Source organism: Phocoena sinus, chromosome 3, assembly GCF_008692025.1.
Source record: "Phocoena sinus isolate mPhoSin1 chromosome 3, mPhoSin1.pri, whole genome shotgun sequence".
NCBI lineage: Eukaryota > Metazoa > Chordata > Mammalia > Artiodactyla > Phocoenidae > Phocoena > Phocoena sinus.
Genome location: NC_045765.1, coordinates 12828072 through 12852291, shown reverse-complemented (window position 1 = coordinate 12852291; position 24220 = coordinate 12828072). Strand labels below are relative to the sequence as shown.

The following is a 24220-nucleotide window of genomic DNA, read 5'->3' as shown; positions in this document are numbered from 1 at the left end:
CCCAACTGTAGCAAGAATCTGCTAACGTGTCAGTTTAGCCAGAAACCCCCCTCCACCGTACTGATCACCCTTGATATCTGATTGGGTTCCTCGTCCTCCACCATCCACCCCCTGCCCCCTGTAATGTCTCATCACCCTGGCCTACCTTCAGCAACAATCAGGTGCAGTCGGTTTAGCTAGAATATCCCCCCTCCGCCCCTGACGTTTCCTCCTAGTAACTTTCCATCCACTGACTGCCACCCCCCACTCCTTGGCTATAAATTCCCACTTTTCCTTCTTTTATTATTAGGAGTTGGTTACAATCTCTATCCCCACTGCAAGACTCTATAGTGCTCCCCCTTGAAAAATATATTCCTTGCGTCATGAATAATTTCTTCTTTAACAGGGGTCCCAGGCCCAGTGGGTCTCAGGGACAGGTCTGTGCTGGGGTCCAGTCCTTGGGAGGGTTCGCTAAGCTCACCCTACACATACAGGCTGCTCTTCTATGTGTGCTGGGTGGATGGGGGTCAAGGGAGAACAGATCCCCCACCTCATCCCCTGAAACCCTACAGCAGGCTGACCCCTCCATCAGTCACTCCCACTCCCTGCCAGGTTCCAGGGCCAGTGGAGGGAGGTTGGGGGCGGGCCCAGCTCTCACCTGTCCTCTGCTTCCCCGTCCAAGTCCACCACCTCATGGCCGGCTGCCACGTGCCCTGCGTCCAGGGGACCCAGGTCATAGTCGTAGCTGTACAAAGCAGAGGCTGGTGTCGGCTGCTCTGGAAGGAAGGAGGACTGAGTCGGTAGGGAAGGCACTGGAGGGAGAGGATCTGGATGACCAACAACCCAGGGGGCCTGAGGGGAGGAGATCTGTGGCCCAGAGCAACAGATAGGAGGTGAGGTCACAAGGTGGGGAAGCGGACACAGAAATCAGAGATGAGGAGACGCAGGAAAGCACAAAGTTGGGGTGGGGCTGGGGAGAGACTGACCAAGACTGAGGAGATGCAAAGGGACCCAGATGCAAAGAGAAGAAGATGGAGCGATACATTCTGGGACAAGGTGGGGTCCCCGAGGCGGGGCATGGGTGGATCCTCACCAAGGGCACAGCGGCCAGAGGGCGCAGGTTCCAATCTCACGCGTTCGCGGCAGGCAGCCTCCTGGAGGTGGCAGGTGCTGGCATAGACGACGCCGTCGGAACCACACACCGGGTCCCCGCTGGTGGTGCAGTCGCGCGCACAGCCGCAGCGCGTGATCTTCGTCCCCTCCTCCGGGATGGCAGCGGGACCTGCCTCGCCGGGGGACCAGCCTGGCGGGCGAGGCGAAATGGGCAGGCCCTGGGAATTCCACCCCCCAACTTGATCCCTGCCTCCACCTGGGCCTGGGGTTGGGGAGAAGTCCCTGGGGTCCGGACCACACTCCACAGCGTGGAGACAGTTCCTAGGAAGCCCTGAGCCCTGACCTGGTAGAATTTCACGCAAGTATTTGCCTAGTATTTACCAAAATAAAATTTAAAAAGAAAACTTTTATGTTCATTGCAGCTCTACTTACAATAGCCAGGACATGGAAGCAACCTAAGTGTCCATCAACAGATGAATGGATAAGGAAGATGTGGCACATATATACAATGGAATATTACTCAGCCATAAAAAGAAACGAAATTGAGTTATCTGTAGTGAGGTGGATGGATCTGGAGTCTGTCATACCGAGTGAAGTAAGTCAGAAAGAGAAGAACAAATACCGTATGCTAACACATATATATGGAATCTAAAAAAAAAAAAATTGATTCTGAAGAACCTAGGGGCAGGACAGGAATAAAGACACAGACCTACTAGAGAACGGACTTGAGGATATGGGGAGGGGGAAGGGTAAGCTGGGACGAAGTGAGACAGTGGCATGGACATATATACACTACCAAACGTAAAACGGATTACTAGTGGGAAGCAGCCACATAGCACAGGGAGATCAGCTCAGTGCTTTTGTGACCACCTAGAGGGGTGGGATAGGGAGGGTGGGAGGGAGATGCAAGAGGGAGGAGACATGGGGATATGTGTATACGTACAGCTGATTCATTTTATTATATAGCAGAAACTAACACACCATTGTAAAGCAACTATATTCCAATAAAGATGTTAATAAATAACAAAAAGAAAAATTAAAAGGAATCTAAACTCATTTCAAGAAGTCTGGAAAATAAAGAAAAAGGTCCCGAGGGACCCCTAGCCCGTCCTGCGTCCTTCGCTGTGGCCGATTGGGGCTCCCGGCCTGGGTCCCGACACCCTTTGGCTTGTGGGGAAGCGGAGGCAAGGGCTCTCCTTTGGGCCGCCCGCTTCTTCACCCGCCCCCTCATACCCCCCTAGGCCCCGCCCCTCCTCACTGCCCACCCCCCCCACCCCCGCGCCCCGCTAAGCCCCGCCTCCTTCTCACTGCCTGCCCACTCTGCTCAACCCCAAGCCCCTCCGCTCAGGCAGCGCGCCCTTGACCGTGCCGAGTCCTCCTGCCTTTACCACGCCCTCCTCTGCCGCGGGTGGGGTCGGGGTGACGGGTGGTCGGAAGGGGCAATGGCCCCGCGCACTTACCGGGGCCCTGGGCCAAGGCACGCTCCACCTCGTTGCACGCAGGCCCCGCGCACAGCTCCCGGGCGAGGGGACTGCGCGAGCTGACGTTGTAGAAGCGCGTGGCCTCGAAGGCTGCGGGACCAGGGGAGAAGGGTGACCAAGTGATGGATGACAGGGTGAGGGACTGAGCTAGAGTTGTGGGTGTTGCGCGCGGACCTACCAGGCTCGTAGTAGTCGTACACGGAGATGGGCAGCGCCGATGTCCTGCCCACGACGTGCTGGCGGAGCGCCCGGAACCTCACGCACGTCAAACACTCGCTGGGGATCTGCGGGGGCAGCGGGCAGGCTCAGGCTCGGCCGGGGCCACTAGGGCCAGAGACTGAGCTCCGGCCTCTGTGCTCTGTGACGCCGCAAAATGTGGGCCCAGAACTGGCTGATTTCGGGATGCCCAGGAGGCGTGAAACAGAAACGTGATCCCATTTTAATTTTGTGGGTCCTTCCATCCCACTTGGGAAAAACATCTCAGCTGGTCTTTCATCCCCCACTCCCTCCATGGCAGGTGCCCTCCGTCCTTGTGTGTGTGTGTGGACATTGACAAACTTGTGCAACCACTATCCATCTGCAGAATATGTCCATCACCTCAGAAGGAAACCCTATCCCCATTTGCACTCCCCATCCCCCCAACTCCTGGCAACCACCAGTCTGCTTTCTGTCTCTTCACTCCTCATGTTTTTGAGGTTCAAACCATCACTGCTTCATTCCTTTTGATGCCTGAATACTATTCCATACCCCTCCCAACTTTCCGCACCAAAGCAAGCTGGCTAGGGCACAGGGCAGGCAGCCGTGCCAACTCCGCCTGAGTTGCCTCTCCCAGTTTCTTTTTCTTGGTATGAGATCATTGCAGGAACCACGCCGGGCCGTGGCAGCTGTGCCCTCGCCAATGTGGCTGCCGTGGAGGCCTCCACCCACCACCCCCGGCCAGCAGTACCTCATCAAAGTAGAAGAGTACTCTGCGACCAGCCACCTCGTACCTCTTCAGCGCCATGTGCTTGTCGAGGAGCAGCTGGCAGGGAAGCCAGAGGTCAGGGTCTGCCCGGCCCTTCAGACCCCAGTGCTCTCTTCCTCCCCGATCTCCAAGGGCCCAAGGTGGGCTGGACCCGTGAAGACCCAAGGCCCCGGAGGCTGAGGAGTTTGCCCACGGTCATCCAGCAAGTCCCCGTGGGCCAGGCCAGGGGGTGGAGGTCAGCACCCAGGAGAGGGCATTCAAGGCTGGTGACCACTGTCCCGAGTGCCTGCTTCCCCTTCCCTGCCTGCAGTCTCCCCTGAGCGAGCCTCAGTCCCAGGCCGGGCCTCCCTGTGGCCCCCTAGGCGCCCACAGAGCCCTGCCACCTGCTCCTGCCTCACCTGCACCATTCAAACCCCCTCCCCCAGGACAGGCCCTACTTTCCTGTCCCTCCCCACACTGCAGACATCCTCAGGTAAGGCTGTTCTACCCACTTTGTGACCCTCTTCCCCTCCGCCCCCCCAAAAGGGGGCCGGTCTCTCTTTAAGTTGAGGATGGTGGCAAATCTCTCCCTGGTATCCCAGATCATCCCCAAAGTGCAGGCAGGTTCGTTGAACCCTTCCTCTGCCACATGGATAAAAGCACAGGTGGCCCACTGAATGACACCTACTGGGAAAGCTCCCACCCCTCCCCACCTGCCCCTCAGCAGATGGCCAGCCCCCAAACACCAACTTTGCCCAGAAAGACAAAAAAACAAAACCCATTTTATGAAGGGCTGGAAATTTGCAACCTGGGCAGGGCCACCAGCCAGAGACCCGCACCGAGCCCTGCCCACCAGTGCTACCTCACCTGCTCCAGGCTCTCAATGTCCGCCCGGAACCCTGACAGCAGGGGCACCTCCAGGACCGCCATGTTGGAGGAGCCTGTATGCAGCCACCTTCCGATGAGGGGAGAGAGAGACAGGCTCTTGAACTCAAACCCCGCTGTGGAATTCATGGACCCCTCTGTCCCCACAACCCCCGAGCCTGCCTGGCTGGTAGCCCATCTGCACAAACACCCTTGGCTGGGTCGTTGGTCAGCCCATTTCACAGCTAAGACACTGAGACCGTAAAGAAAAGGCCTTGCCGAGGGTTCTGGGCCTGACCCAGGTCTGTCAGCTCTGGGCTGTGTTTTGACCCGAACTCCATGCTGTGCCCCCAGTGTGGGAAGCTGCTCCATGGGGCCGAGGGAGTCCAGGCCACTGGGGGAGACCTGGTCACTCTCCAGTGCCAGCCCTCAGTTTCCCCTTCTGTGACATGGGGGGTGGGTAAATATGGGCTCTGGGGTTTGCTATGTGCCAGGCCCTCCCTGTGCTGGGTGCTGGTGACAGGGAGGCTGACATGGAGTGAGGAACCTGCAGACTGTGTCCCAAGGGGACCGGGTGGCCACAGCTCCTGGGGCAGACGGGGGAGGCTTCCTGCAGGGGTGAGGCCTGAGAGACCCTATATCCGGGTGGCACACAGTGGGGTTTTTTTTCTTAACACATCTGAGGGAGGAACAGAGATGCCCCAGCAGGCCTGCCGGGACCAGACAGTTGGGCCAGTCCAGCTGCTTCTCGCTCCCCCGCCTGATTAGACGGTGATCACAGCCGTGCTTAGTGGAACCATCCTGAGTCTCACTGTGGAGCAGGAAACACAGCTGGAGGTTTGGGAAGCCACTCAGCCAGGGCTCCCGGGCTTGGACCAAGTTGGGCTTGTTCTTCAGAACTTCCTAAGATGGGGGCCTTGGACATGTGAGGGCTGAGGGTCAAGGTTAAAGAAGGTGTCTGGGCAGCTCTGATGGGCTTCAGGTGCCATAGCTTGCAACCACCTTTGGGGTCCCCCATCGTTGCCATGGTAATGAGCATCCTTTGTGGGCAGCTGCCTGCACCCACCACCGAGGACCCTCTGTGGCCTGGTCCCAGGGTCACACCTGGGGCTGGTGGGTCACACAGGGGCCACAAGCAGCCATCCCACCCAGCCCCAGCTGTCACTGGGGTTTGCTGCACCCATTCAGAAGCACTTCCATTTCTTTCATTTCAAAAATCATTTGGAGTGTAAGCTTCTGATTGCAAAGGCATCCATTTCGAAGACATCCATCTCGAATAAAGATATTGGCAGCTGTATGACACAGCTACTAGCAAAACAACCAGAAGAGGAATCAGGCTGCCCCCAGCCACGAAGGTCCCTCTTTCAGGAAGCCCTGGGTAACCTAGATGACGGACCACTTGGGTCACCCTGCCTTCCCCTTCCAGCACCCTAATTCCCACTCTTCTATTTTAAAGTCGCCAATAAAGAGTGAATCCACAAGAACGTAGACAACCCCCCCCTCGGACCCCAATATAGGCAGAACCTCAGGTCCGTGCCTTCTCTCTGTCTCTCTACCTGTGACCTCGCTGTGTGACCCTCAGGAGGGTCATGTACCCTCCAGGACCTGTGAGTAAGAAACCTTGTTCTTCAAAGGTCCCGGATGGGTGTGGCTGAGGTGTGTCTTGTGATCAGACTAAGGACCGCAAGGGCTGGTCCAGCCACAACTTTGGCTCGAGTCGGTGAAATGTCTGTGGGGCTCCTACAAGTAGTACAGGCCCAGATGAATGCCCGAGGCGTTCTTAGGCGAGAGCGTCACTGTATAAAATGCCGTCCAGGTGGCGGTGCCAGCCAGCGGGGCAGGAGGCCTTACCTGGTGCACACCTCCAGTGTCACCGGGTACTCCTGCTGATGCTGGTCAGCTGCTGGGTCGTCATCGTCAGCCGAGGAGGCAGGCGCAGGGGGCCGCTGCTCGGCCTCGGGCTCCTGGAGGTTGACAAGCAGCTGGAAGGACGGCTTGGCCACTGGGTCTGGCACGTTGTAGGTAACGTCGATCTGGGGGGGTGGGAGGACAGAGGCTGAGGGGACAGGGGAGTGGGGAGGGGAGAGGCAAGGGCAGGACAAGGTGGGGGACAGCCAGAACGACGACAACGGTGACATCAACAATAGCTCTGGGCACTACGGTCATTCCATTTCGCCCTGATGGTGTAGGTACGACCATCACCCCATTTTTCCACATTTCAAGCCCAGGTCTATCTGCCTCTCAGGCTCCCTACCCTATCCACTGTGTTTTCTGGGCTCCCACCTTCCAGATGGAGAAGCTGAGAATGCGAGGGTCTCCTGGCAGACTTGCCCTCTGACCGCCGGCCAGAGCCTAGGAGGCCAGCCTGTCTCCACCCAGAGTGTGACTAAATCCTGAGCCTGGTGACTGAGGGGTCGTGGGGAACGCCAGGCTGGCCATCTCCATTCAGGCCTTGGCAGGGAGAATAACAAGTCCCACCATGGAGGGTGAAGGGAGGGGTCTGCTTAAGGTCAGAGACCACCGGAACGGGGATCAGATGGAGCTTCTGGGGGGACTCCATCCTCAAGGGGACACATTGCCATCTGCCTTGGGTCCTGCCTTGGGCAGAGTGGATGGCATTTCAGGGGGCTGACAGGCTGCCCTGGGGTGGCTCTCACACACACATCCACCCCACTCAACCTGGCCCAACACTGAGCTCCCTCCCGCCCGCCCCTCCAAGGGTGCCCTGGAAGCGCCCCCCTCTCCCCGCAGCCTCACCTGCATCAGGCAGCAGCCTTCACCCTTGGCGCTCACAAACAGCCCTGTGGGGAGGCTGGGGATCTGGGGAGAGAAGATGCCGTGGTTTCCCCCGCAGACCCACGTGGACAGACAGGCAGCAGGGAGGGGCTGCCATCGCTGCCCACCCCCCAACCCTGGTCCCGGGAGCACGCACTGCCGCCATCTGTAGAAGTTTCTGGTTGGCCCTGTGCAGCTCGAAGGTCTCCTGGTAGTCCAAGTTGGTGGAGGCCAGGGAGACGGTGAGGTTGATGCCGCCCGCGTAAGACAAGATGGCATACTCTGCCAAGGCCTGCAGAGCCACGCAGGTGTCCTAGGGACAGAGCAGGAGGCTGGGGTCAGACCCAGGAGCAGGTCTGGCCCACACTGCGGGTGCCACGGACCCTCTCTGGATACCAGCGACCCGTGAGGCTGGAACAGAGCACTGGGTGTCCGGTGTAGATACCCACAGGGCTGGGGGCCCCAGGCAGGTGGGGAGCATCTCCATGGAGGCAGGGGCTGGGTTCCTGTCCCAGAGCCAGGCACATCTGTCCCTCGGCCCCATCCTCCTGCCCTCTCTTGGACATCATGCCCCCAGGGACTGCGGGTAAGGAGCCGTCCTGAGACTTGAAGCAGCCAGTGGCTTCCTACCTGGCTCTTGAGTCCCAAGCCTGGGCCACAGTAACCCCGCTCAGACCCGAGCCCCTCTTTTGGCCTTCCTGGCTCACCTGAGTGGAGGAGAAGCCTCCAAGGGCATTCCGCTGCTGGGACAGCCACTTAACCACAGGCAGGGCAGTGGCCACATCTCCCAGGAGGGTGTAGGTCAGCAGGGCATAGGCTGTCATTTCCACCTCGGCCGAGACCACTGCAACGGAAGAGGCCAGCTGGGGCCCTTTTGACACTGGGACCCAGGACCCGGTGCCCACAGCAGGCACCGCAGGTGGGGTGGCCAGTACCTGTCTGATAGACCCCGTCACTGAAGCTCAGGAATGCATCCTTGTCCACATCCCGGGAACCCGTCAGGCTCCAGTGGGTCACCCCATCTGTAAGGCCAGAACAGGTCAGGGGCCACAACCCCTGTTGGCACTCAGCCTGGCAACCCATGCTGAGTGTCAGCGTATGTGGTCTCAAGAATAGACATCAGGGGGCTGGGCCCCAGGGCAAGAGGGTACCAGGGGAAGATGGCTGGGACAGGAAGGGTCTTGGGGCTACATCTCAGATCTGCAGCTACAGCAACAAACCCAGCCCCTCCTGCACCGTTGGCAGACATCACCAATCCCTGGCTGCTTTTCTGTACCCCGGCAGACATCACTAATCAATGGCCTCCCTCCTGGCTGGAGCCCTGAGGCAGGCCCCAGTCTACCCCACCTGGGGACCAGGAAGCCACTCCGTACTTGCAAAGGCTCCAAAGATACTGGGCTCATGTGTGGTATAAAAAGCCATCAAACCATTGAGAAATCAGCACTCCCTGCCTCAGAGCTTGAGCAGTGAGTCCTAAATTGACACCGTCATCCAACTGGATGGTTTTAGAATTTTGCTTTTTAAGTTTTTTTCTTCTTCTTCTTCTTCTTAAGCAGTGAAAGCAATTCTTCAGGCGACATCTTAAGCAGAGAAGCTGGATGGAATACGAGCGCAGCTCCTGGGAAAGCCCAGGGGTTGGGGGGAAGGAGACTGAGTTTGGGGACCTCTGAGAAGTCACAGCTCAGTGACTGGGGCTCCCCAAACACAGTGAGGAGTCATTTTGTAGATGGGGGACTGACACTCCAAGATGGAAAAGGCTTTCCGAGGCTCACCCAGTGATGGGGGGCAGGGTGGGAGCCGGCTGCAGCCCTCCCCTGCCTCCCAGCACCCTGACCGGGAATGGTTTCCAGGAAGCCTGGGGAATCCTCTACCGGGGATCTCCGAGCACTGTTTTCCCTGGTGGGGGCGGGGTGGCATCCCCTACTTCATAGGGGAAGAAAATGATGCTCAAACTCAAGCCACTTCATCAAATGAAGCCACTAGTAGATGCAATAATAAATGAGTAATAGATGAATAAAAAAAAACAGTGAGGGACTTCCCTGGTGGCCCAGTGGTTAAGAATCCGCCTGCCAATGAAGGGGACACGGGTTCGATCCCTGGTCCAAGAGGATCCCACATGCCGCAGAGCAACTAAGCCCGTGCGCCACAACTACTGAGCCTGCGTTCTAGAGCCCGCGAGCCACAACTACTGAGGCCCGTGCACCTAGAGCCCGTGCTCTGCAACAAGGGAAGCCACCGCAACGAGGAGCCGGCACCCCGCAACGAAGAGTAGCCCCTGCTCGCCGCCACTAGAGAAAGCCCGTGTGCAGCAACGAAGACCCAATGCAGCCAAAAATAAAATAAAATAATTAAAAAAATAAATTTATAAAAAAAAAAAACAACAGAGTGAGCAAAGGACGCCTCCTTAGTTCCATTAACATGTTCATGAGCTGTTTACTGGGGCCCGCAGTGGGCTGGCCCCACACCGTGTCCGCTGGGGTGGCAGGCAGGGGCACCTACCCTGGGTGATGGCCAGGCTCCGGAGCTTTCGCAGAGCGGCGGGGGCTGCAGGGCTGCGGAGCAGGGTCAGCGCGTAGGCGGTCAGGGCACTGCTGTAGGGGTCCATGGCCAGGGGCGCGCTGGACTCCAGGAAGTGCCTGGCTTTGGCAATGGCACCCCTCTCCTCCTGCGGGGTGCAGCGGGGGTGGATGGGAATTGGAGCCCTGGGAGGCTGCTCTGCCTTCACCCCACCCACCACGCTCCCAAAGGTTCTCAGGACACGCCTGGGGCAAGCACTGGATGGCTTGCAGCCCCTCACTTTGTATCCTTCTGGTGCCCCACTGCCTGCAGCCTCAGCTTTCAAAGCCCCATTCCCTTTCTTTTATGTTGGTGCCATGTTTTCCAAATGAAGTCTGAGCATGACAAATCAATTCAGAGACACTCTGGGGGAAGCAGGCAGACCCCTGGCCGCCCCTCCCCAACCCACTCTATCACTAGGCTGGCTTCTAAGACCCCCAGCTCAGGCCCACCTCATCCTCCAGGCCTAGCTTCAATTGTCACCTCCTCCAGGAAGCCCACCAATCCTCATCATGCTCCTGACCCACAGTGTGAGCAGGTGAAGGACAGAAACCAAGTCCATTGTCCAGTGATGGACTTAGTTCAGAGAAGCTGCCCAGTAATATAGGCTAAATGGAAAAAGGAGTGATTCAAAGCATTCAGGAATTTAGCAAATGAGCAATGGTGCTCCTGTGGGCACCGGAGTTAAGATAACTCTGCTTTGGTGATTGTTAAGATTGCAGAAGGAATGCTCTCCCAAAGCTTTCCATCTTTAGATCAGGATAAAGCATGGGAACCGCCCTTACAGCATGTCGTTAAGACGTACCATCTCCCTCCCGGGGCACGTATCAGGGATGACAGAGCAAATTAACTGGACCCCAAGCCTGAGCCACGTAAGCCCAGAGCCTGGGGTGGGGGTGGCTGGACACTTTTGCAGAGGTAGCACTGATGTCCTTATAAGAAGAGAGGACGAAGAGACACAGAGAGAAGGCCGTGGAAAGACAGGCAGAGATTGGAGTGATGCAGTCACAAGCCAAGGAATGCTGGGAGTTCCCAGAAGGTGAAAGAGGCTAGGAAGCATCCTCCCCTAGACCTCCAGAGGAGCCATGGCCCTGCCCACACACTGACTTCAGACCTTGGCCTCCAGAACTGCAAGAGAATAAACTCACGTTGTTTAAAGCCACTGTCTGTGGTACTTTGTTACAAATGCCACAGGACACAAGTCCAGGGGCCTTTATTCAGCCTAAGGCACAGGGGCCTTCACATTCTTGAGTTCAGGAAGAAACACTTGGTTCAGCTCTAGAAAAATCTGATACGGTCAGAATGACCTAAATGTCGATTTTACCAAAACAAAAAGCAGAACCAGGGGATGGAGGAGAGGCCCACCTTGGGAACGCCAAGGAGCCTGGGTTCCTCAGTCTCAGGTGCAGGCAGGGAGGAGGCACCCACGAGGCCTGTGTCCCCGGAATCCCTTGGTCCCGGGCCAACCAAGTTGGTTGGTCTTCCTAGAGGCAAGGTGTATGAGTCTGCTGGGGCTGCGTAACAAAGTACCACAAATTGGGTGGCTTAAAAAAGTAGAAATTTCTTGTTTCGTGGATCTGGAGGCCGAAAGTCCAATATCAAGGTGTTAGCAGGGCTGGTTCCTTCTGAGGGCCATGAGGAAAGGATCTGTTCCAGGCCTCTCTCTTGGCTTGTAGCTAGCCATCTTCTCCCTTTATCTTCACATAATCTTCCCTCTGTGCTGGTCTCTGTGTCCTAATGTCCCCCTTTTCCAAGGATGCCAGTCATAGTGGATTAGTACCCACCCTAAAGGCTACATTTTAACGTGACTACCTCTTTAAAGGCCCTGTCTCTAAATACAACCACATTCTGAAGTCTTGGGGCTGTTATGTACTGAATGTCTGTGCCTCCCCGCCCCGCCCCCAAAAAAATGTATATGTTAAAGTCCTAACCTCCAATATGATGGTGTTAGGAAGGGGTGTCTTTGGGAGGTGATTAGGTTTAGATGAGGCCAAGAGGGTGGAGCCTCTATAATCAATGAGGCTGCTTATAAGAAGACAAAGAGACACCAGAGTGATCTCTCTCTCAATCTCTCCCCCAACCCCATCCCACCTCTCTCCATGGTCACGCACCAAGAAAAGGCCACGTGAGGACACGGAAGGAAGATGGCTGTCTACAAGCCAGGAAGAGACCTCTCATTAAGAACTGAATCAGAGGGGCTTCCCTGGTGGTGCAGTCGTTGGGAGTCCGCCTGCCAATGCAGGGGACACGGGTTCGTGCCCCGGTCTGGGAAGATCCCACATCCCGCAGAGTAGCTGGACCCGTGAGCCACAACTACCGAGCCTGCGCGTCTGGAGCCTGTGCTCCGCAACGGGAGAGGCCGCCGCAGTGAGAGGCCCACGCACCGCGATGAAGAGTGGCCCCCACTTGCCGCAACTGGAGAAAGCCCTCGCACAGAAACGAAGACCCAGCACAGCCAAAAATAAAATATAAAATAAATAAATTAATTAAAAAAAAAAAAGAACTGAATCAGAAAAAAAAAAGAACTAAATCGACCAGAACCTTGACCTTGGACTTTCCAGTCTCTAGAACCATAAGACATAAATGTCTGTTGTTGAAGTCCCTCACTCTGTGGTGTTTTGTGACGGCAGCCTGAGCTGACTAAGATGGGGGTTGGGATTTCAGGATATGAATTTTGGGGGCGACACAATTCAGCCCCTTAACACAGGGCAAGCAAGGGGCTCTCTGGGCAAAGCGTGTGGGACGTGGAGGGTCTTAGGTCACACCAAAGCCTAGACACAGTCACATTGGGATTGTGAGGCTGAAAATTCTGAGAAGTGCCACAATTCACAATTCATCACCAGAGGATTTAGAATTGACACAGGTGCTAGGAATGGTGGAGTCCCGACCCCAGAGGCTGAGATCTGTCTAAGCTCTCACTGCAGGGGACATACCACACCCATCTGGGACAGCCTCACAGAAGTGACGATGGCCCTTGAGTTCCTTGGGACGTCTAAGCCCTGCTGGGTCTAGTACCGTCCCTGAAGGTTCTAGACTCTTCCCCACAAAAGCATTCATGAGTCCAACATTTTGCATAGGGCTCCCTGAAGGCAGCCCATGGGTCACTGGCCGGAAACCTGATTAGGCCCAAAATGATTCTCCAATTGGGCCTGGGGGCTGTGGACAGTCCTGGGAGGGCTCATACTCAGGATACAGTCACCCCTACCCCACTCTCCCACACACGCATGTCCCCGGTGATTACTGCTGGAATCTCTCACACCTCTGCTCAGGCCACAAGAAGTTGGATGTTCTGTGACCATTGAAAAGCATCAAAAAGTCTCACTAGTGAGCAGAAGGGGGGCAGCAAGGAATAAATAGAAGCTGAAGATGGCCAGAAGATGGCCAACCTGGCCTGCAGGGCAAAACTGTCCACTTGCTCCTCCAGCCGGCATCTCCCGGGCCCACTGCGCTTACCTCCGAGGCCAGGCCCATCTCCAGGAGCGCTGCCACCACGTAGGCTGTCAGCGGGACTGTGCCGTGGATCCCACCCTGTAAGAGGATTTGTAGGTTTCATCCCAAGCCAGAGGGGACAGCCCCCTGCCCCCGCTGGGCCCAAACAACACCGGGGAGCAGCCAGGGCAAGGCCAAGACCCCAGGAGGAGGCTGGGAGGCTGCCAACCTGGATGTCCTTGTTCAGAATCCTGCCCACCGCCGGGAAGGAGCCGTCTGCCCGCTGCTGCTGGACAATCCAGCCCTTGGCGGCTGCCAGCTCCTGAGGGTCAATGAAGATAAAGCTGCGCGCCTGGGCGAAGGACTTCAGGACAAAGGCTGTGAGCCTGAAACAGGATGAGGTGGGGGCTGGGAGAGCCATGGGCTGGGGAGTTGCAAAACAGAGTCACCTCCCGTGTGCCCCGCCAGGGACTGTGGCACGCTCCCCGCATCATCCAAGACTCTGCTTCCTACTCTGCAAGACAGGAGGGTCCAGCCTGCCCTCGCAGGGCTGTTGTGAGCACTTGATGGAAGTGTGTGGGCACCCAGCAGGACCTGATGATGGAGCCCAGCCTCCCCGTTTGCTCACTCCCCCGCCAGAAGCACCCGGGTCTGCTCCTTGCCTTGCACTCAAGGCCTTTTTGTGAGCTGGTCCAATCCCACCACCCACCCCGCCCCCGCCATGTGCAGAAGACCTTCCTTGTTGCTCCTCCATAACCACTCCCCAAGAGATCCCAGGTTTTGCTGAGAGATCCCAGGAAAAACCGGCAACCAGGTACACTGGACACTTGGGCTCCTCTATAGCCCTAGCCAGCCACAGCCATGGGCCTTCCAGTCCCCAGACCTGCAAATGGCTTTGGAATGGGCACATCAGGTGATGCTGGGAGCAGCTGCAGCCATTTTGCCACCACGAGGAGAGCAGCCGCTGTGCCAAGGATGGCCACAGGGACCAAGGGAAAGAACCAGGAACCCCAATGGATTGTGGGGCTGCCAGACTGGCCAATCCTGGAGCCTCCCCAGCTCTATGGTGTGAGGAGATGTTCAGAATTGCTTTTTCAGCCAGTTTTCTTTTGTTTGCAGCTGAAAACATCCCACCAACCCACTAGCTTCAGTTACTCAGTTACCCAGGCCCTGGACGCACCATGCTCCTACCTCCCTTCTTTACAGGATGAAGTCTTACTTGCCTCTCAGTGTTCAACCCAGGGGTCTCTCCCCAGAGGAAGCCTCCCAGACATCTCCACTCTGTGATGGGCATGCTGCCTCTGGACCCCCAGGCCCTCCCTCTGTGTCATTGTTTTCTGTCTGTATCTCTGCAGCCTGCCCCTTGTCCACCCCATCCCCCCAGCCCAACTGTTGCTAGCGCACCCTGAATGGGAGACGATGAAGCTGGAGAATGAATGAATGAAAAAAGGAATTCAGGAGAACCACCAGATGGAAACCAGGGAACCAAGAGGGACAAACAGCAGAACTATCAGGAGGGGAAACACCCCAATTCAGGACCAAAGAGTAATCCATCCTTTTCAAAATCAAGTGGCTCCCCCACCTGACACACATCAGGATGGCTACCATAAAACAAAAACCAAACGACACGCGTCGATGAAGATGCAGAGAAATTGGAACCCTTGTGCACTGCTGGTGGGAACAGACAATGGTACAGCCCCTGTGGAAAACAATATGGCAGTTCCTAAAAAAATTGAACACAGAATTATCATATGATCCAGCAATTCCACTTCTGGGTATGCACCCCAAAGAAATGAAAGCGGAGTCTTAAAGAGATATCTGTGCACCCATATTTGTAGCAGCATTATTCACAATGGCCAAACTATGGAAGCAACCCAGGGTCCACTGACAGATGAATGGACAAGCAAAATGTGGTATTGAGGTAGGATGTAGATGGGCCCCTGGGCTGAGTGGCTGGTGTTTGTCAAGCTGAGTAAACTGAAGCTTGTTTCCCCCTGATATTTCAACGGAAAAGTTAATGGCAGGAGCAGAGGAGAGCTGAGCTCTGCTGGAGTAAAAAGATAAGAGGACCACATCTTTCATTCTTGAGGTCAAGGAGACCTCCCCAACTGCCCATGCACAAAAAAGCTCCTTTGGGGATCAAAAATGGAGGGAGCACTAACCCATAATCTCTGTTCTGTCAATCTCCCAGAGACCCCCCTCACTGGAATACATTTTGGCTAAAAGATGCATGCGTGTATCAGGCAGGGCCCTGGGTCAGGTGAGATGTGGAAAACCAAGAAAGATGATTGGTGAGAGGAAAACAAAAACCCGGAAAAACTGCCCCCATATAAGTGATTTAAATCATCTCTCTGGTGTACTCCTCGTTAGGGAGGATGCCCGCACTCTTCTCTGGGTGTGTATTTCTGCTTTACAAAGTCTCTTTGTGGAACTGTCTCTCTAAAGAAGACGAGGACCAAGGTCCTCTCACCTGCCGACACCAGTATATCCATACAATGGAATATCATTCAGCCTTGAAAAGGAAAGAAACGCCGCAAAGTGCTATAACGTGGACGAACATTGAGGACATTACGCTGAGTGGAATAGGCCAATCACAAAAGACACTGTATGATTCCACTTATATGAGGCACTTAAGAGTAGTCAGAATCATAGAGACAGAAGGTAGGATGGTGGTTGCCAGGGGCTGGGGGGAAGGGAGAATGGGGAGTTAGCATTTAATAAGTATAGAGTTTCAGGTTTACAAGATGAAAAGAGTTATGGGGATGGACGGTGGTGTTGGCCGCTCAACAGTATGAATGCACTTAATACCACCGAACTGTATACTTAAAAATAGTCAAGACAGTAAATTTTCTGTTATTTAATACCGTTTAAAAAACCAAAAGAAAGAAAGTCAAGTGGCTCCAAGCTCTGTTTCTGTGAATCACCAAAACCTGAAATATTAACCTTACCATTATTAACCTTGTCCTGGCCACTCTCCTTCCAAGATACCTCAAAGCCATCCTCTTCCTTCTACCCCCATGGCTCCTGTGTCAGCCAGGCCACCCCATGGCTCCCACTGCTTCCACCAGCCCAGCCCTGCCCCATCACCTACTCCGTATGCAGCAGAGTTTAGAAATTCCAAACACTGGGGGGCCAAGATGGAACTTAGTTGCCCCTGTGCTGGGATCTGTGGAATTTCCACATTCTGCTACACTGTTCTCTCTTTTTTTTTTTTTTTTTGCGGTACGCATGCCTCTCACTGTTGTGGCCTCTCCCGTTGCGGAGCACAGGCTCCGGATGCGCAGGCTCAGCAGCCATGGCTCACGGGCCTAGCCGCTCCGCGGCATGTGGGATCTTCCCGGACCGGGCCACGAACCCGCGTCCCCTGCATCGGCAGGCGGACTCTCAACCACTGCGCCACCAGGGAAGCCCCCACTGTTCTCTTTATTTTTCCATCTTAAAACACAAACAGGGATAAACAAACTGTGGTACATCCATACAACTGAATATTATTCAGCAACAAAAAGAGCTAACAAGCCACGATATGACCTGGAGGAAATTTACATGCATATTACAGAGTGAAAGGAGAAATCTGAAAAGGCTGCATACTGAATGATTCCAACTCTATGACATTCTGGAAAAGGCAAAACTATAGAGACAGTAAAAGTCTCAGTGGTTGCCAGGGGCTGGGGGGAGGGAGAGACAAATGTGCAGAGCACAGGGGATTTTTAGGGCAGTGAAACTATTTTGTATGATACCTTAATTGTCCAAACCCATAGACTATGCAACATGAACCCTAAACTATGGACATCAGTTAATAATAATGTAACAATACTGGTCCATCGTTTATAACAAATGTATATCACTAATGCAAGACGTTAACAGCAGGGGAAACTGTGTGTAGGGGAGAGGGCGTGTATGGGAACTCACTTCTACCTACTTAATTTTTCTATGAAACTAAAACTGTTCTACAAAAATAAACTCTATTAATTAAACACACACAGCCCAGCATGACTCAGATTACAGCCATGCTTTGTTCTAAGCCCTCCTGCTCCATGTGGAATAAAATCCAAACTCCTTCCCCTGCTCAGTCTGGCCTTGCCACCCTCTCCTCCCTCACGTTGGGCCACTCTCCTCCTCATCTGTGCTGCTTCAGCCACATTGGTCTCCTTCTGTGGCTCAAACTCGTCAAGCTCAGTTCTACCTCAGGGCCTTTGCACAGGCTGTTCCCTCTGCCTGAAATCTTCTCCCCTTGGATTTTCATACAGCTCCTCTCTCATCTTCAGGGGACCTCTTCAGGGGCACCTTTCCTGACCACCCCATGTAACTGTGTGCCTCATCGTACCCTACCCCCTTAGCATGCTTCATAGATACGAGAAATTATATAGGTGATGTAGTAGCTTTAAAATATATCCACAAATGCCTTGCTTCTTTTCCTTTCAAGCAGTAGAACTCAATTTCCCCCCTTCTTGAGTATAGGCTGTACATAGTGACTTGCTTCTAAAGAACTTAATGTGGTGGGGACTTCTTGGTGGCGCAGTGGTTAAGAATCTGCCTGCCAATGCAGGGGACACAGGTTCAAGCCCTGGTCCAGGAAGATCCCACATGCTGCTGAGCAACTAAGCCCGTGCGCCACAACTACTGGGCCTGCTCTCTAGAGCCTGCGAGCCATAACTACTGAGCCTACATGCCACAACTACTGAAGCCTGCGCACCTAGAGCCTGTGCTCTGCAACAAGAAAAGCCACCACAGTGAGAAGCCCCCACACCACAACGAAGAGAGTAGCCCCCCGCTTGCTGCAACTAGAGAAAGCCTGCACACAGCAATGAAGACCCAACACAGCCAAAAATAAATACATAAATATTTTTTTTTTAAAGTAGAATGTGGTGGAGGTGACAGTATGACTTGGGAAACCAGATGATAAAAGGCATGTGGCATCCTCCTTGTTTTCTCTCTTGGAGTTTTTATTCAAAGGGAAGTCAGCTGCCATGTTGTAAGGACACTCAAGCAGCCCTATGGGATAGTCTTCAGTGAGGAACTGAGGCCTCCTGCCAATAGCCATGTGAGAGAACTAACTTGGAAACAAATGCTCCAGCCCCAGTCAAGTCTTCAGATGATGACAGCCCCAGCCAACACCCTGACTGCAACCTTGGGAGAGATCCTGAGCCAGCAATGCTAGCTAAGCTGCTCCTGAATTCCTGACCCACAGAACTGTGACTAAATGTTTGTTTTAAATGGCTATGTTTTGGGGTGACTTGTTACACAGCAGTACATAACCATTACGTCTTGTACAGGGTCTCTCTCTCTCGGGCAATGAGCTCCTGGAGGCAGGAACCACGTCTTTCTTGTTCTCTCAGGAGTAAGAAAAGAGCCTGGCACATAGTAGACACTTGAATAAACAAACAAATGAATGAGTGAATGAACACTGGATGCACCGGAACCTATCTATAACAGATCCTGAGTTTTAAGGAAGTTGAGGAGGTTGGACTGGATCCTGGACTCCCTGGCCAAATATTTAGGGAGAGGTGCTAACAGGGTATCCATCCCAATGGGTACCTGGCACTGTAATGAGCACGCCCGCACCCTTATCCTACTGCCTACCCGATCCCAGTCCAGAGCGGGATGTGTGGTGAGGAAACAGGTTCAGAGAAGTTGAGCATCTGGTCTAAGGCTGCCACAGTTCACACGAGACAGAGCCTGGGTTTGCCCAGCCCCGGGGTGGATACTGTTGCCATTGTCCTGTGCATCCTGCAGTTTTGTCCTACAGGGAGGTTTCACAAGGCTAAGGGGGAGAGGCAAGCTGCTGGGTGTCACATTTCCATGACCACGGCAGAACTGGTCTTTTCTTGCTCAGTGTGTGTGTGTGTGCGTGTGTGTGTGTGTGTGTGTGTGTGAACTGTGGGAGGGCATACAAAGGTCACAGCTCACTATTTCTGACCGGTGGAGACCTCTGGCAGCTGCCAGGACTTGGCCAGCTTTCAGAGTGACTCAGTGGCTTTGGCCAATCCCACAGAGGGTGGGGGCCTCTGCTTGCTAGTGCATGACTGTGGCCTTGCCTCATGGGCTGTCAGCAAGGCAGGGCCCTGGGACCAGAACTGGGTCAGACGATTGGCTTCTGGGGACTGGTGGGGGCTGAGCAGGTCATCAAGGCTGGGCCCCTCGGGAGCCAAGCGAGTGACACTTCACCGCAGCATGGGCTCAGCCAGCCGTGTCCCTGTTCCCCTGGCCCCTGGCACTGACGCTGGGCCGATTTAAGGACTGGATACTTTCCATGCCCATAGCTGCTGCAGGCGCCATCAGGGTGTTGCTCTGAGAAGGAGGCCTCACTAGGGACAGAAAGTTCGGGGTGCCCCACTTCCTCAGTAAGCCCCAAAGTGGACGAGGCAAATCCCTGATGATGCCAAGAACTGCTGTGGCCCAAAGATCTCAGGGAATAAGACCCAGGTACACCCAGGCCCTCCCTGCTCTGGTTGACCCTGAAAGCCAGAGGGAGCCGCTCGCAAGGGAAACCGGACCCCAGGACGTGCCTCCAGAACCCCACAAGCCAGCTTTGAGGCAGTGGTCTGGCCTCTCCCAGCCCATCCCCTCCTGCTCAGGGTCACCCCATTCCTGGGTCCCGTGGGCTCTGAGGAGGACCAGAGCACCAGGACCCATCCTCAAGGGGCCAGAGGGCAGGGGTTCAGTTCCTGGGCCCTGTGGCAACAACAGCAGAAGGAGTAATAGTAACTGTCACCGCCGCCAGCTCCACCATGCACAGGCCAGGCAGAACCCGCCCGCCACCCCAACAATCCAGACCTGTAAACCCCAGGGGCTAAGACCATGGCCATCTGCATTTCCCATGCAGGCTCCCGGCTACGCTGTGCTGGACATGAGAATGTGACTTCAAGTGGAAGAACCTCAGCAGCCGTGCCTGGGGAGTGAGGACTCACCACATACTCCCCGACTTGTCCCGCTCCCCGAAAGCACTATAGGAGCCATCTTGGTGCTTGTAGGTCAACTGTCTCTGGTAGCCTGTGGGGCAAGAAGACGGGACAGCACCCTGGTGAATGGCTGGCCAGCCAATGTCTTACCCCAGGACCCTGAAACAATGCCACACCCACATCGAGGGTTCCTGAGACTACCCCACGCCCACAGCTGGGGTCCTTGAAACTGCCCCACGCCCACAGCTGGGGGGATTGAAACCTCTACTTTATTCTTCTTTTGTTTCCTGATATCGCCCCTTTGTGACTCCTGGTCACACACCGGCCCCTCAGTCGTACCTGGGGCAGGGGTTGGTCAGTGAAATGCACCATCTCCAGGCGCCCTCGAGCTTGGTTTGCTCAGAGCAAGGGAGCAAGGAGGGACAAGAGGGAGGGAGGTCAGGTGGGTTACTGGGGCCTCCAAGGCTGGGCTGGGTGGTTGGTCTTATTGTGAGGGCAGCAGGGGGCATGAGTGGAGGGGGTGAGGGGAGCAGGGGAGGGGTGTGAGGGGACAAATGTAGTGGGTGGATCGTAGGGTCCAGAGAGGAAGCAGAGAAACTGGGCAGGTGGGGACTGTCTAGGCGAGCATGACCATGGGCTTGGAGCGGGTGGTGGGGACAGGGAGGGAGGGGTTCTGCGGTATAGGCAGAGCTGCCTTAGCTGAATAAGATGTGAAGGAAAAGAAGGATGCCGAGGGCATCAAGGTTTGCGGCCTGAAAGGCAGGAAGGATGGAGCTGTGCCCATGGAGGCGGGGAAAGAGGCAGGAGGAACTCTGAACTGGGTGGACAGTATCTCCCCCGCCAAATTAATGTCCACCTGGAACCTCAAAATGTGACCTTATCGGGAGTGAGGTTCTTTGCAGATGGAATTATGTTCCTGGATTAGGCTGGACCCTAAATCCAATGACTGGTGTCCTTCTCAGAGGAAAGAAAGGGAAACACACAGATATAAAAGGGCTTGTGGAGACGGAGGCAGAGAGCGTGGTGATGTGTCCACAAGCCAAAGAACACCTGGAGTCACCAGAATTCCGCCAGGACAGAGGCCTGGGACAGATGCTCCCTCGGAGCCTCCAGACGGAATCAACCCTGTTGACACCTTCATGTTGGACCTCTGGCTTCCAGAACCATGAAGGAATAAAGTCCTATTGTTCTAAGCCACCCAGTCTGTGGTACTTTGTTACGGCAGCCCCAGGAAACTAACACCAAAGGTTTGCCGGAAAACCAGGGGGACGGGGGTTAATCTGGGGCTTGTTGAGTCTGAAAGGCCAATTGGCTGATAAGCCTCAGGTCTGGCTGTCCCGGGGTGGGGTCCAGGCTGCCACTCTCCCATACAGGTCATCGCACTCTGGGTGGCATTCAAGGGCCTGAGCCCAGATGAGTCCACTGAGGTATGCCTGGCCCTGGGAGGCCAGGGCCCACCCACCTCCAAGACCCTCACAGCACATGAACCTGAGCCCCCCGTCCCCACGATGGACCAAGCAGACTTGGGGTTCTGGGCAGTCTGTGGTCAGCCTTCACGAAGCCAAACCTTCAGCCCATGGCAACCCCTGAGTTCTCTTTTCATCTGAGAGTTGTACGTTCTTCATAGTAAGTTTTTTCATTTTCTCATCCACAAGGACAGATGGTTCTAGATCATCAGGACTGCCCTTGGAGTACAGTAACTGCGGGAACTGTAACAGGCCAGGAGGCAGGGACCCCAGACTCGCCTTAGGGATCGAGATTTTCACATGCCTCAGTTTCCCCATCTGATAGGGGCCAGCATCGTCTGAGCCAGGCACCTGCGGGTCCTTTTCGGTGGCAGAAATTTCCAAGGTTGTGCCCGTGGGTTCTCATCTCCCTCTGGCTGGGTCTAGTGCCCTGGCTGCCCCTCGTGCCCCAGTCCAGGGGAGCCTGCAGTCTGAGAAGCCCCCACCACTTGCCCCTATGAGGTTGTGGGCACCTCTTCACTCCCAGGAGCTTCACTTTGCTCATCTGGGAAATGAGGACCATCAGTGTGGAGGCTGCCGGGAAGGCAACTCAGGGCAGCGTGGATGGAGCGGCACTTGCCTGGCACAAGATGGATGCCAGCTTCAGAGCTGGGTCCAGCCCCCTCCATGCGCTCCTTTCACTTCAGCTCCAGCCCAAGGCTAGAAGCAGAGCCCAGGAGGCCCCAGGACCTTGGGATCAACTGACAACTCCCTTGTTACACAGGTAGGAAACCAAGTTACTGAGAAAAGCAGGCCCTACCCGAGGACACAGAGTGGGAATCCATGACAGAAGTGAGACCCCACCTCCAGCCTCCCACCCCCTTCCTCCTACCTGTGGGGCCTAGATGTGCAAAGTGGGTAAGACAGGGCCCTCAGAGGCCTTGTCCGCCCCCCTGCCTCCGCCCCCTCTGCCATAAGGCTGTTCCCTATCCTAAGGACCTGAGTCATGGCAATGGAAGATGTTCAGTGCTGTGTTATTTATATCTGAAGTTCAATGCTGCTTTGTTTATTTCTGAAGAAGTTCAGTGCTGGTGGTTTATTTCTGAAGATGTTCAGTGCTGCATTATTTAGCGAAAAAAAACTGGAAATAACCCCAGTATGTCCAAAAGCATAGTTCAGTATGTTGTGCTCCATAAATGCACGTGATGAACAAATAGTGTAGTCTCCAAAGTGATTATGAACTGAACACATCCTGAGACCCAGCGATTTCACCCCACAGAAATTTGGACGTGTTGTCACCAAGTACACTAAGAGGGTGATTAATGGCAGCACCATTCTGAAATCCCTGAGTTGGAAGCTGCTCCAAAGCCCATCAACAGACACACTGACTATGGTCTCCCCACACAGCAATGGAGGTGAACAGACCACAGGTCCCCACAGCCCAGTGGACGAATCTTATGCACACCGTGTGGGGTTGGGGGTGGAGGGCATGCCATAGGATGCCATGTTATGAGACACCAAGAGTGGCAAAGCTAATCTTTGCTCCTGGAGGGCAGAGGAGTAAACCCAGAGCCAGCAAGACAGGGAGGTTATGGGGATATTTTTCCCTTTCCGGATGTTTTTATAATGCTATTATACTGCTCTGGTTGTTCAAAATATCTACATTTTTAAAAGATGCTATTCCTCTCCCCATGGCTGATTACCAGCATTCAGAGCCTTTTCCTAACAGGTGCAGACACCAGGTTCCTATTAACAGGGACCCCATCAGGCCAGCCAGAGTGGCCTCTTTCACCCACTTCTTTGCCTTCTTCTACATCTGTCGCACTTGGCATATGAGCTGCCCCCCCCAGCATGGTCAAGGCTACCTGCAGTCCCACCCCCTCCACCCAGGCAGTGTCCCCAAGTACCTTGCACCAGGTAATCAGTGGTCTCCCTTTCCACCTCAGGGCTGAGCTGTCGGGTTTTCTGGAGATACTTCAGGACAAAGACGTTGGGTGCAAAGTGGATCATGTTTTGCTCTCCGCAGCCAAAGGGCAGGCGCAGGTGGTTGCTGAGATGGTTCAGAGTTGGCCCCATGACATCTCCTGGTGGGAAGAAAAAGAAGGATGGGCTGGGGACTGGTCTCACCCAGTGCCCTGGCTGTCCTACGGACAGCTTTCCTTAGAGAGAGCCCACTTGTGGCCTAACACCAGCAACCCATCCTCTAATTGCCAGTGCTGCCCTTTGAAACTGGGCTGCACCCTTGCCCAGTCAGCCTGCTTGGTCTCCTGGCTTTGGTGAACACCCACTGGCCCTTTCTTCCATACCTCCCTCTGTGTTCTTTAGTTTTAACTCAGGTGCTCTTTCTCTACCTTTCCGTTATGTTAAATGCTCTTTCCTTTCTGGCTTTTTAAACAGGTGCAATTAAGGCTATACATTTCCCTCTTAGTACAATTTTGGCTGCATCCCACAGACATTAAGATGTCAATCCAGCCATGCGATTCCATTCTAAATATTTTTTCTAACTTCCAATATGAAATGTGATTTTTCTCTCTGTGAGTATTTAGATTTTTTATAAAACTCTTCCCACATGTGTGGTATTGTTGGTGTGTTTTTAAAAGTTCTTTTTTTCTCTTATTTCTGACCTACTATGTTCTCATCCCTTCAGTACCCTGCCTTCCTCTCCCTGGCCTCTATGCCCCAAACATTGCTGATGGGCCCTCCGGAATCCCCACTGTCCCCTGATTGCACCTCTCT

At 54.6% G+C, this 24220-nt stretch overlaps 1 protein-coding gene across 3 annotated transcripts in view; it reads right to left on the bottom strand.

The window, feature by feature from the left end:
- The window catches only part of CPAMD8 (C3 and PZP like alpha-2-macroglobulin domain containing 8), a 98806-nt gene that overhangs the window by 2759 nt on the left and 71827 nt on the right, over positions 1–24220 (bottom strand). For 2 of the 3 annotated variants that reach the window (XM_032629015.1, XM_032629014.1), the window contains exons 26-41: positions 23392–23568; positions 20049–20130; positions 13370–13526; positions 13165–13239; positions 9655–9820; positions 8091–8177; positions 7863–7999; positions 7313–7468; positions 7138–7200; positions 6232–6413; positions 4384–4471; positions 3520–3594; positions 2752–2857; positions 2553–2663; positions 1073–1282; positions 638–755 (exon numbers count right to left, since the gene is read on the bottom strand). In XM_032629015.1, coding sequence (XP_032484906.1) covers positions 638–755; positions 1073–1282; positions 2553–2663; positions 2752–2857; positions 3520–3594; positions 4384–4471; positions 6232–6413; positions 7138–7200; positions 7313–7468; positions 7863–7999; positions 8091–8177; positions 9655–9820; positions 13165–13239; positions 13370–13526; positions 20049–20130; positions 23392–23568 — 1990 coding nt within the window. The remainder of the gene's footprint in view (positions 1–637; positions 756–1072; positions 1283–2552; positions 2664–2751; positions 2858–3519; positions 3595–4383; positions 4472–6231; positions 6414–7137; positions 7201–7312; positions 7469–7862; positions 8000–8090; positions 8178–9654; positions 9821–13164; positions 13240–13369; positions 13527–20048; positions 20131–23391; positions 23569–24220) is intronic. The other variant, XR_004349427.1, reaches the window with a different exon arrangement.